This window comes from Aspergillus japonicus (assembly GCF_003184785.1).
Source record: "Aspergillus japonicus CBS 114.51 unplaced genomic scaffold BO86scaffold_1, whole genome shotgun sequence".
NCBI lineage: Eukaryota > Fungi > Ascomycota > Eurotiomycetes > Eurotiales > Aspergillaceae > Aspergillus > Aspergillus japonicus.
This window is the reverse complement of record NW_020291638.1, coordinates 864614-876283: the sequence shown is the minus strand read 5'-3', so window position 1 is coordinate 876283 and position 11670 is coordinate 864614. Positions and strand designations below refer to the sequence as shown.

At 51.2% G+C, this 11670-nt stretch overlaps 4 protein-coding genes across 4 annotated transcripts; 2 read left to right on the top strand and 2 right to left on the bottom strand.

Moving 5' to 3' along the window:
• Positions 1–2320: 2320 nt before the first annotated feature.
• BO86DRAFT_444489 (membrane magnesium transporter family protein) lies at positions 2321–3230 on the bottom strand (the record flags this gene model as incomplete). Its single annotated transcript, XM_025676383.1, has 3 exons — positions 2975–3230; positions 2537–2819; positions 2321–2395 (listed from the first exon to the last, which is right to left on the bottom strand). Exons 1-3 carry the CDS (start codon positions 3028–3030, stop codon positions 2321–2323), a joined length of 414 nt encoding a protein of 137 aa, XP_025533446.1. The 5' UTR covers positions 3031–3230.
• A 344-nt stretch (positions 3231–3574) lies between these two features.
• BO86DRAFT_452342 (translation elongation factor 1 subunit beta) lies at positions 3575–4791 on the bottom strand (the record flags this gene model as incomplete). Its single annotated transcript, XM_025676920.1, has 5 exons — positions 4692–4791; positions 4577–4616; positions 3925–4304; positions 3660–3868; positions 3575–3595 (listed from the first exon to the last, which is right to left on the bottom strand). The coding sequence occupies exons 1-5, from the start codon at positions 4729–4731 to the stop codon at positions 3575–3577; spliced, it is 690 nt and encodes a 229-aa protein (XP_025533445.1). The 5' UTR covers positions 4732–4791.
• A 199-nt stretch (positions 4792–4990) lies between these two features.
• Positions 4991–7790, top strand: hsp78 (chaperone ATPase HSP78). The gene has a single exon (XM_025670928.1). The coding sequence runs from the start codon at positions 5222–5224 to the stop codon at positions 7631–7633; it is 2412 nt and encodes an 803-aa protein (XP_025533444.1). The 5' UTR covers positions 4991–5221; the 3' UTR covers positions 7634–7790.
• Positions 7791–8023: 233 nt separating this feature from the next.
• BO86DRAFT_424280 (MutS family protein MSH5) lies at positions 8024–11657 on the top strand (the record flags this gene model as incomplete). The annotated part of the gene is made up of 17 exons (XM_025675446.1): positions 8024–8288; positions 8337–8429; positions 8485–8860; positions 8915–9308; positions 9362–9439; positions 9487–9522; positions 9593–9947; positions 10014–10110; positions 10160–10249; positions 10298–10499; positions 10549–10583; positions 10643–10724; positions 10797–10908; positions 10983–11184; positions 11262–11300; positions 11364–11502; positions 11559–11657. 17 exons carry the CDS (start codon positions 8024–8026, stop codon positions 11655–11657), a joined length of 2694 nt encoding a protein of 897 aa, XP_025533443.1.
• Between the last annotated feature and the right edge of the window lie 13 nt (positions 11658–11670).

Below are 11670 nucleotides of genomic sequence, written 5' to 3'. Positions count from 1 at the left end.
CTAGGGCCAGAACAGTCTACCGTAAGGTACGGTCGTATCAGGGGTGACAAAATCTCCGGCAAGGCAAATCACATTTCCTGCGCCGATGCAAGGATGCTTGTTCTCACAGGAGTCAGCATGTTTCGATTCTCTCATCCTTGCCATAGCAGTGGTCAAAGGATACAATGCGAACGGCAGCACGGAGGAAGACAAAGATTTTGGCCCGGCTGGCAAGGCGGTCACCATGCAAATTAAGGATTTCGGTCTTAGACCCTTCGATCCTCGGTAGTTGAGCGATTCTTCTTCCCATCCCGCCCTTGTCTCATCAGGCCAAGTTCGGTGGATTATGTATGACTGTGATACCCCAGGACTGCAGTGGAGCGCCTTTTCCGCCCGATGTCGCTAATTTGGACTAATTTGCGCTTGGGCGGACGGCAGCCAATCGTGGATAAGTCGAGCTTCGATCGAGGGAGGCCTCAGCTTGAAGCCGTCTGCAAGACCATAGAGCGGTGGCCGGTACTCCGTACGGTGTGGTTGCTTTTCAATTCTTCACCATTCGAAATGCGATGGAGTGCTAGTGAAAGCTTCGGAAGAGAGTGAGTGCGAGAAAAGTAGGATTATTCTCGACTCAATTCCCTTGTCTTTTTACTCCGAATCATTGTGCACCATTCTCGTACGTTCGAGAATATTTCTACTTGCTTGTTCTTCCCCCCCTGTACTCCCTTCTGTGCTCCGTACTCCGTACTTTGTAACCCTCCCCACTGTCGTGATATGTCTTAGACGAGCAAGGTCCGATCACTTTTGTTCTGCCGCTGTGCCGTCTTGGACCGCTGCGCTTATTTCCTCATTCCCTCCCCACTCAGCCAAATAGAAGGCTTGATCGTGGACTTCATTGGGTAGGTTTTCTCCTGTCCGTCTTGGGATACGAACAGAAGTGGCCCAGATCTCCATCCACTGCACCCTGAATAGACTGGCTAGCAGGCCACATGACACTTTGGGGTCAAAGAGAGCAATTACTGTACTTCTTGCCCCGTGAAGATTGCTTCTTCCAGGCGTGCGGAGCTGTCGACAGAAATCATGTGCATTTCATCTTGCACTTATTTGACATGTTAATTCGGATCTCGATGAATAAAGCACTTTAACCCGTCGATCGACTGAGTTACAAAGAACAGATGAAAAAACGACCCATCCACATAAAAAACAGGATGAGTATATGAGATACGGAAGATATTGAGGTTCGCAAATTCATCCATACTCGTACCTCTGCACCTAATGCAGACGACAAGGAAAGAGGACTCTTACGCATGTTGTTCATCTTCACTCGTCCAAAGATACCCTGCACAAGGACTACAGACAAGAACCGAGCGAGCGCTGCGTCGTCGACTCTTACATCTGCTATACCAGACTCGACGACTCGACTGCTTCATAACCGTGTTCCCAGATACCGATACTCCAACTTCCGCTTCTGCACTAAACATCCTCCGAAACAACCCCCCCCCCCCCCCCGTATATCCCGATACTCTGGACTCCCCCGGACTCGAGATTCCTCGGCCACAGGGCCAGGCATCCGTCTCTGCATGTCATGAAACCGATCGTCAAGTTTAGCTCGAGAATAATCGTGGATTGTTCTGCATGCAGCTTTACTTTACGAGGAAAAAGCGAAGCGTAGACCACCGGTTCTTGAATGGGGAACGATACGGACCAGCACGTTCTTCCCCGGCCTTCCTCAGGGGCTATGGCTGAAACACAAAATTGTTTTCGTACTGATAAAACCCCGGGATGTTTGAGTATTTTGTGGGATGGAAATTTGAGTCGAATATGGCTGTTTGATTGGGACTTCTGGAAGAATCGAGGGCTTTTTTGGAGGGGTGTATTCGGTTTGAGGTAGGCTTGAGGCATTGGACAGGATGTACCTGAGCGTCGAATGGGGCGGGAGTGGCTCGTAGACATACACACAGTATAGTGCTCGCACGTCTCTCCTCTGCATGGCGCAGTAAGAAAAGAAGCCAGAGTCTCAGCTACCTGCCCAGCAGAGAAGAGACAGACCCATGCCGGCTCACTAGTGCAGCCCCAACTCCTTCAACCCAAGCCAAGCTTAGGGACAGCACTGGCAGTAAGTAGCCCCGTGTATGAATTAGCCAGCCCACCAGACACCCAGAAACCGGTATACCAACCACAAGATCCTGGATTACTCCCATAGGAAAGGAAAGAGAACACAATATACAATAAAACCTCTTCCCTAAACAACCTACCTAGACCACTCCTCTTTCTTTATCCCCAGGGGACCGCCCCCTCCCCTTCAAACAGCACCCCCATCCACCCCAACCACAACCAGGCCTAATCATTTCTTCTCCTCAACCACCTCACCCCCCACCCCCGACCCCCGAATCCAATCCGCAAACTCCTTTCTCTTCGCCTAGAATCCCACAAAACACAGTCAGCATCAGCCTTGCCCATATTCTTCACCTCGCTTCCACCCAAGAAACCCCCCGAGGTACCCCGGGACACACAATCCCCAATCCCAAAAGCAAGCGAAACCGAAGGGAAAGAACCATACCCGAACATCCCAGAACGCATACCGCTCCTCCAACCGCCGGTACGGATGGCGCCCTTTGCCCTCGCGCTCGATCTGGCCCGCCCACTCGCTCCAGCTGATGGGTTTGAGTGTCTCGGTGCCCAGGACGAGGCCCACGGAGACGATAATTAGGGACACCAGGGCTTCGATGATGATGTCCGGCGGAAGGTGCGTGGTTGTTGTCGTCGTCGTCTGAAGGGGGTTGGTGAGGCGGGCGCTGCTGGCGCTGCTGGTTAGGAGGGTGTGTTCGTGGGCGGAGTAGCCTCTGTATTTCTTGAGGTTAGTTTCTGTTGCGGTACGTAGAAGGAAAGGAGATTGATGGAGGCGATGACAGGGGGGAGGGGAAGTTTTGTCTGTGAGGAAATGCTGAGGCGTCTGGGTATGGGAGTGTGGTGGTTAGTTGCATGAAGCTGGACTTACGCGTGGGCAAGCAACACCAACCCGAAGAGGGTGAGGACGCGGGAGAAGAATCCCATTCTGTGCTGGTGGACTGAGAAGATGGGGTGGGAGCTTGTTGTCCCGGGTTGATGATCTTTAAAAAAGCTTGCAAGGTGAGGACCGTCAACGTAGTGCAATATAGTTACTAAGATGGTAGCTTAGCTTCCTATGCCCTGGTGTCTCGGATCTGCGGAGGTGGTTTGTACGGTAGACCGAGATGACCTGGACTGCAAGCAAGCCTACCTAGTGCCTGCGGGCTCTTTGGAGGGGCTACGTACTTCGGCGGCTCTGAAATGATAACGGCCCCACGAGATTGGGCAGCATTGACCTCTTGGTTGCTCGCTACGCATTGGCTCAGCTTCGCAGCTAGCTTGCAGCTGTCTTACCGGAGTTTGCTGATGAGGGGTTGAATTGAGGGGCAATGACTACGCGCTACGAATCATGCGAGAAACAAAAATGAATTGGGTATAATTTTGTGATTTTTTTATTATTCGTCACGCCAATCTAGGCGGCTTTTATTTATTTATTCAAGGTCATGACAGTAAATTCCCGTGGAATAACATCAAATTCATCAAGAATCATTTACAGCTTCTGCATGGCAGCCTGTGGGGAAAAGAAAAGTTAGTACCGACGCGAGGTAAGCATGGCCTAAAGTGATAAAACTTACAACATCGGTGGACTGGACGTGGTCCTCGTCCTCCTCAATCTGCTGCTGGAGCTCATCCAGAGAGACCTTCTCGTCCTCGACGACAAGGTTGATCTGGAGCTTCTTGATACCGAAACCAACGGCAACGAACTTGGAAGCACCCCAGACGAGACCGTCCATCTCAATGGCACGGACGTTGGCCTCCATCTGGTTGATGTCGGTCTCATCATCTATTATTGGTTAGTAGCTGCGATTTTTGGGATGGTCAGATAATGGTAGAACATACCCCAGGGCTTGACATCCAGGGTCACGATGGACTTGGCGGCGGGCTTGGGGCCCTTGGCCTCCTTCTTCTTCTTGTACTCAGCAAGACGGGCCTCACGCTCCTTGACGGCCTCGGCGTCCTCCTCCTCCTCCTCATCGGAGCCGAAGAGGTCCATATCGTCATCCTCAGCGGCGGGCTTGTCCTTGGGGTTGGTGGGGAGCTCGGTGGCCTCAGGGCCGTAGGTGGTGTACTCCTTGGAGGCATCACCGGGGAGAGTGGAGAACTCAGCCTCGTAGGAGGCGATGTGCTTGTACCAGCGGGCAACGTGGGGGTACTTCTCGGCGTCGGGAGCACCGGAGAAAGCCTTGAAGGTCACGACATCGGCCTGGGAGGGAGCATCGCTTCGATGGAGTTAGCTAAAGTCCATCAATATAATACGACATAGTGTCGATGAGTTGGGGGAAAAAATCGATTCAGGCAGAACATGCAACAAAGTCAAGAGGTTTTCCAAGTGATCAGAAGCGCGATTGCTCGCATTGTTGTGTAATCTTGCAGCGGGGTCTTAAGCCGCCTCATAAACACGGACCAATTTGTTTTCATCATACAAACGAGGAAAGGAACCTTGAACAGGAGGGGGAAAGAGGGGTAAACATCATCATCAAGAGTGCCTTACCCAACAATGTAGCTCCGGGAAGCCAGGTAGTTGTTGGCGACTGAGGGGCACAATTAGTGACTGCTAGAGACAGAAAGGGACAGAAAGGAAGAAAAAGACGTAGGGAATGACATACGGGTGAGGCCGGCGTCGGAAACGAAGTCAGTGAAACCCATTGTGAAGGTATGTGTATGTGAAGAGTGTGGTGTAAGAAGAAGAAAAAAAGGAGGGGGAGGGGAGAAGGAGGGAATAAATAGGAGGAAGAGGAGCAGAAGGAGGGGAAAGGTGTTCTGAAGTAATTTTTTCAACCCTTCCAGGGCCCTGCCTGAGAGGTCGAAATTTTTCGGGCGACGCCCACAGCGCCCCTCCTTTTGGGGCTGCACGTGATCTCGACGGTGGACGGATTCGAAGAGCTTGGAAGAAAGCATGTCTGGAAAGACTGGCCCAGTTCGGGGAGCTTCCGCCACTCACCGTCACTCACTTCCTCCCCCAGTGGAGCCTTCGAGAACACTCGCGACGTTGAGGGGCAACCGGCTATATAGTCGTGGCGATGCTCCCTTTGCGACTGATCGCGAATTGCCAATATATAAACCATATTGTACAGTCGAAACACGCCCATTGAAGCTTGTCTTGAGCTTAAATTCTCTACACGGTCTGATCTCGACCATGTCGGCAAGACTGCAGCTATCCCGAGGTCGGTTACTCCGACCCTCGACTCTATCGTCATCGAACCGGATCCTTCAACCGTCCCAAGCTTTATTACGTCGCACTAGATTATTACCAACCTTATCAAGCACCACCAATCTTCACAGTCCTCGCTCGATAATACCCTCGCGCAACTATGCCAATGGTCGGCCTCATCCCCCAGGCGGCACGCATCGGATGAACCTCGGTGGCGAACCCGAGAAGTCAGCATTGGAACAATTCGGTGTCGATCTTACTGCTAAAGCCAAAGCGGGCAAACTGGACCCCGTCATTGGGCGAGATGCTGAGATTCATCGCACCATCCAAGTCCTCTCCAGGCGGACAAAAAACAACCCTGTCCTCATCGGAGCCGCAGGTACTGGTAAAACCGCCGTCTTGGAAGGCTTGGCCCAGCGCATTGTTCAAGGAGATGTCCCCGAAAGTATCAAGGACAAGCGTGTGATCTCCCTGGACCTGGGTTCCCTCATCGCAGGTGCCAAATTCAGAGGTGATTTCGAGGAGCGTTTGAAATCCGTCCTGAAGGAGGTCGAGGAGGCGCAAGGCGGCGTGATTCTCTTCATCGATGAGTTGCACACTCTGCTGGGACTTGGTAAGGCCGAAGGCAGTATCGATGCCAGCAACCTTCTGAAGCCAGCACTGTCGAGAGGAGAGCTCCAATGCTGCGGAGCCACCACCCTGAACGAGTACCGCTTGATCGAGAAAGATGTGGCCCTTGCCAGACGTTTCCAGCCGATCCAAGTGGGCGAGCCGTCAGTCGCTGCAACAATCTCCATTCTGCGCGGTATCAAGAACAAGTATGAAGTCCACCATGGTGTACGGATCACCGACGGCGCATTGGTGGCCGCCGCAACGTACAGCAACCGCTACATTACCGATCGTTTCCTGCCAGACAAGGCCATCGACTTGGTGGATGAAGCAGCTTCGGCCTTGCGACTGCAGCAGGAATCGAAGCCAGATGTAATCAGAGAACTGGATCGCGACATCACCACGATTCAGATTGAATTGGAATCTCTCCGCAAAGAAACCGACGTCAGCAGCCGTGAAAGACGCGAGAAGCTACAGGAAGATCTGAAAGCAAAGCAGGAGGAAGCGGAAAGGCTGACTAAGATCTGGGAGAAGGAAAAAGCTGAAATCGAAGAGCTCAAACGCGTCAAGGAAGAGCTAGAGCGAGCACGGTTTGAGTTGGAACAAGCCCAGAGAGAGGGAAATTTCGCCAAGGCTGGTGAATTGAGATACGCCACTATCCCCAGTCTTGAAGCCAAACTACCCAAAGAAGGCGATGAAGCAACAGCCGGCACTTCCTCTAGCCTCATCCACGACTCAGTCACTGCTGACGACATTGGAAATGTCGTTTCGCGGACAACTGGTATCCCTGTTAACAAGCTCATGGCTGGTGAGGTTGAGAAACTCATCCGCATGGAGGACACGCTACGTCAGTCGGTGCGTGGCCAGGACGAGGCGCTTTCTGCAGTCGCCAATGCAGTTCGTATGCAACGAGCCGGCCTTAGCGGGGAGAATCGCCCTCTAGCCTCGTTCATGTTCCTTGGACCCACCGGTGTTGGAAAGACCGAGCTTTGCAAGAAGATGGCCGAATTCCTGTTCTCAACTGAAACCGCCGTTGTACGGTTCGACATGAGCGAGTTCCAAGAAAAGCATACTATCAGTCGCTTGATCGGCTCTCCTGCTGGTTATGTGGGCTACGACGATGCCGGCCAGCTGACGGAAGCTGTTCGACGCAAGCCGTACGCAGTGCTGCTCTTCGATGAGTTTGAAAAGGCCCACCGTGACATTTCCGCTCTTTTGTTGCAGGTCCTCGACGAGGGCTTCTTGACGGATGCTCAAGGCCACAAGGTTGACTTCAGAAACACTCTCATTGTTCTTACTTCGAATCTTGGTGCCGAGATTCTTGTGGGAGCCGATCCGTCGTACTCTTCCAAGGATACAGGAAGCGCAGAACTTTCTCCCGAGGTCAAGAAATCGGTCATGGATGTCGTGCAGTCTGCTTACCCACCAGAATTCCTCAACCGTATCGATGAGTTCATCATTTTCAAGAGACTGTCCCGCGAAGCTTTGAGAGACATTGTCGACATCAGAATCAAGGAGCTCCAATCGAGACTTGATGATCGACGTATGGTTCTCAAGGTCGACGATGAGATTAAGGACTGGCTCTGCGAGAAGGGTTATGACCCCAAGTATGGTGCTCGTCCTCTCAACCGTCTCATTGCCAAGGAAATTGGCAATAGATTGGCCGATAAGATCATCCGTGGCGAGGTCACAGCTGGCCAGTCTGCCCGCGTTTCTTTCAATGAAGAAAAGAATGGGCTAAGCATTTCTGCGGAGGCTGCTCCTGAAGCTAAAGCCGAAAATGCTTGAGCAATGATTATCTCTTAACACATGTTGATCATGATGTATGGCTATTGGCGCAAGGTTGGCTGGATATCTGACTTGCTGATTTATTATTTCTCATGTCTTCTCTTTAATGTATTATAGTATCATTGTACCATATGACATGAATTGAATGAAAATTCGCTGCATTCCACTTAAGAAAATCCCAGTATCATAGTTGTAGTTGGAAGCCTTAGGCTGACGCTGTTTGTGAGATGGCTTTGCACTGCTACTCCATAAGTCAAGACTCCTGCAAACGTACCCAATCCGGATCACCTCAACATCGACTTCGGCACAATGATGAGATCTTCCGTGAAAAGAAGGCGTACTGTCTATGAGCCTGTGTCTCCCCAGGGCTCTACTAACGCCAGGTTGGCTATGCATGGCTTCTCGCAGCGTATACGCCAGCCCAGCGTCCTGCAGCCCAGTCCACGATTTCCACACGAAGCGACACAAGCACGGCAGAATCTTCCGGATAGTGATCTATCCTTGCAACCGGCCGACGATGAACTAGACCAAGTCATTGTAGCCATCGATAGCCGGGAATCTGGAACTGTGGGGTGCTCCTACTACTCTGTTCGAGAAGAGAAGCTCTATCTGCTGGGAGACTTACGACATTCAGACTCTGAAGTCATCGACAGCTGTAGGTATTGTCCTTTTTGTTGAGTTTAACAAGCTAACAATGCTCTAGTAATTCTTCAGACCAGCCCTACGATGCTTCTGCTCTCACCTCGTGTAGACCACAACGCCCTGCAAGATAGACAAATGATCGATCCAGACAGCGGTATGTTAGGAGCACAGATCAACCCTCAGAGGTCTAATATAATTTCACTGTGCAGAGAGCGGATCTTTACTTCCATTTCAGCTAGACATCCGTCCATCGCAAGAATTCGGCTACGAGAACGCAAAGAATAAGCTGGTGGCTCTGGGGATATCCTCAAAGCACGAGCAACGGATGCGGTTCCTCGTGCCACACAATGGGTTCGCTGACAGTGAGCGGATAGACTCCGAGAGCCTGGACTTCACCTTGCAAGAAGGCAAGCTGCTGCACATATCGAGCTCGATAGAGATGGAAAACACGGTGACGATCGGCTGCGCGGGCGCTCTCCTCATGCACCTGCAACGGCGAAGAGCCTCTGCCTCTATAGCTACCGACCAAGCTTCGGAGACCTATCGGGTGAGATCTGTGGAGATGTTCAGCTTGCTGGGAGCGATGTGAGTGATGGGATCTGACTTGTATTATGAGCCCAACATCTAATGACAGTGAAGGTTCGTTAACAAGAGGACTCTCTCATCGCTGCAGATCATGGAGTCAGAATCTTATCCTAGCCTTGTGAACCAAGGCAGAAAGTCCAATTTCTTTAAAGAGGGTCTATCGGTCTATGGCCTTTTTCAGCGCTTTGCGCGTACACCCCAGGGCAAGAATCGACTGAAGCAAATGTTTCTTCGTCCGAGTGTGGATGTCGATGTCATCCAGGAACGACATGCCTTTATTAGCGCCTACTTGAGAGCTGACAATTACAACCCTCTGGAGAAACTGACTAAGAGCTTCAAGCACATCAAGAACCTGCGCTATGTGATAGTGAACTTGCGCAAGGGCATCGAGACAGGAAGTGGGCAAGTCATGGGCTTCAAAACGACGGTCTGGGCTTCGTTGCTGGCCGTATGTCATTATGCGCAGTGCTCATTTCCCATGCCAATACTTACTCAGGACAGTTTGCCTTCTATGGCATCGACATATATGATGCCTTGAGAGAAAGTGCTGGTGCTGATGGACTAGCCCTACTTCAGCGGGTCAGTCAGATCTTCGGCTCCGTGGCACCTTCGCTGATGAGGCTTAGGCTATTCGTGTCTTCGAAGCAGCTCAACTTTACAGGGTGGGAAGAATGATTCAGGAAATTGTAAGTCGCCCGCATTCTTTTGTCAACCTTGGCTAATTCTTCGTAGGTTGACATAGATAGCTCGGAGGAACAAGGAAGAACGGTCGTAAAGCCCGGAATCGATCGAGCACTCGACCGAATGAAAGACAATTATGATGGGCTCAACAGCCTGCTCAAGAAGATCGCCATAGAGATTGCTGGAGAGATTCCCGAATTCTATGACATCGATGTGAATGTCATCTACTTCCCCCAGCTCGGCTTCAACATCGCGATACCATTGAACCAGGCGGGCGATGCCGCTTACAGGGGTCCAGCCGAAGAATGGGATATCATGTTCTTCACAGAGAACAGAGCTTACTTCAAGGACTTCAGAATGAGAGAGCTGGACGAGAAACTAGGTGATATTTATGGCCTCATATGCGGTATGGCGCTCTTCGTCTTTGTACTTGCTCGCAGCATGGGATCTGACGCTCTTGATTTCCTACTAGAAAAGGAGATCGAGATAGTTTACGATCTCGCGCAGAGATTGCTCCGGTACGAAAGTAATCTGCTCGAGGCATCTGACATATGTGGCCAGCTCGATAGGTAACCCTTTTCCCCGTTTTACTGACTTGACGTGTCACTAAGCTCATAGCCTCCTTGCAATGGCTCAAGCAGCGAATTTTTATAAGCTCGTCTGCCCTAAAATGGTGCCGGAGAACATCATCAAGATCAGAGGTGGTCGGTAAGGAAGCCACTTATGATTCATGCATCGGATCTAACATCGCAAAAGGCACATCTTGCAGGAGTTGACGGTTTCTTCGTATGTGCCCAACGACACCTACTTGGTAGGTGGAAACCCATCAGATTGTCTAGCCATTTCTTCAAGTCAGACATGCCAAGACAACTCCGAGGGCATGAATGAAGAGCATGGCCCAAGCATGCTTCTCTTGACAGGACCGAACTATTCAGGAAAGAGTGTATACATGAAACAAGTACGTACGTTCCCCTCTTGCGCACGAGCAGCCGGAACTAAGTTTATAGGTTGCTCTGGTTGCCTACCTTGCGCAGATCGGAAGGTTTGCGAAGATCTTATCCCTTGAGACCATTTCAGCGAAATGCTAAGATTGTTGACCAGCTTCGTGCCAGCAGCCAGCGCCGAGCTTGGGATCACCGACAAGATTATAGTCAAATCGAGTACCCAAGATAGCGTCTCACAGGTGCAAACCAGCCTATCCAGTGCATGAAAAACTAACCATAGATTCCCACTGACTATCCTGCGCGAGAGATAGATCCAAAGCACCTTCATGCGCGACCTGCAACAAATCTCCTTCGATCTGAAGCAGATCACTGACCGCAGCTTGGTAATCATCGACGAATTCGGCAAAGGCACTAGCGAGAACGGTCAGTCCTCTTCAACCAAAAATCATACATCGGGCTGGGCACAGAAAACTGATGCTCCAGGCGAATATGAAAAGATGGCATTGGCCTAGCCTGCGGTATCCTCACACACCTGCTTGATCTGGAAAACTCGCCAAAAGTCATCGCGGCCACGCACTTTCACGAGATCCTTGAGAATGGCTTCCTAAGACGCAGACCCCAGCTACAATTAGGACACATGGAAGTCCAAGTATCCAACGACGCACACAGTACTGAGGACCAGATTACTTATCTCTACAAGTGAGCTTCTTTCTCGGCTTTCTTAGATGTGAATTTGTGGGTAGGCATGCTGACATACTGGGCTTTTCATCGACCAGCTTCCGACCAGGACGGAGCGATAAGAGCTTCGGAACAGTGTATGTCATACCCACACTGCGAGATAATACCCCGGGGTCTATGCTGATTGTTTTCCGATGAAGCTGCGCTGCGATGAACGGTGTCAGCCAGGCTGTTGTGGACCGAGCAAGCGAGATTGCGGCCCTCTCGGCGCGTGGTGAGAACTTGATCGCTGCATGCGCTACGCTCTCGGCTGAAGAGATGCGCGTCCTGGAACAAGCGGTATGTGTAATCTTGCGTTCTGCTTTATCAGGAGAGATAGACTTAGAAGAATACAGGATACGCTCGCGAGGAAGTTCTTGGCCCTAGATCTCTCGGAGTATGATGAGTCGGTTGATGTCAAGGATGTGCTCGGGAGACTGTTTGAGGGTTCGTAGGTGGAGTACAGGA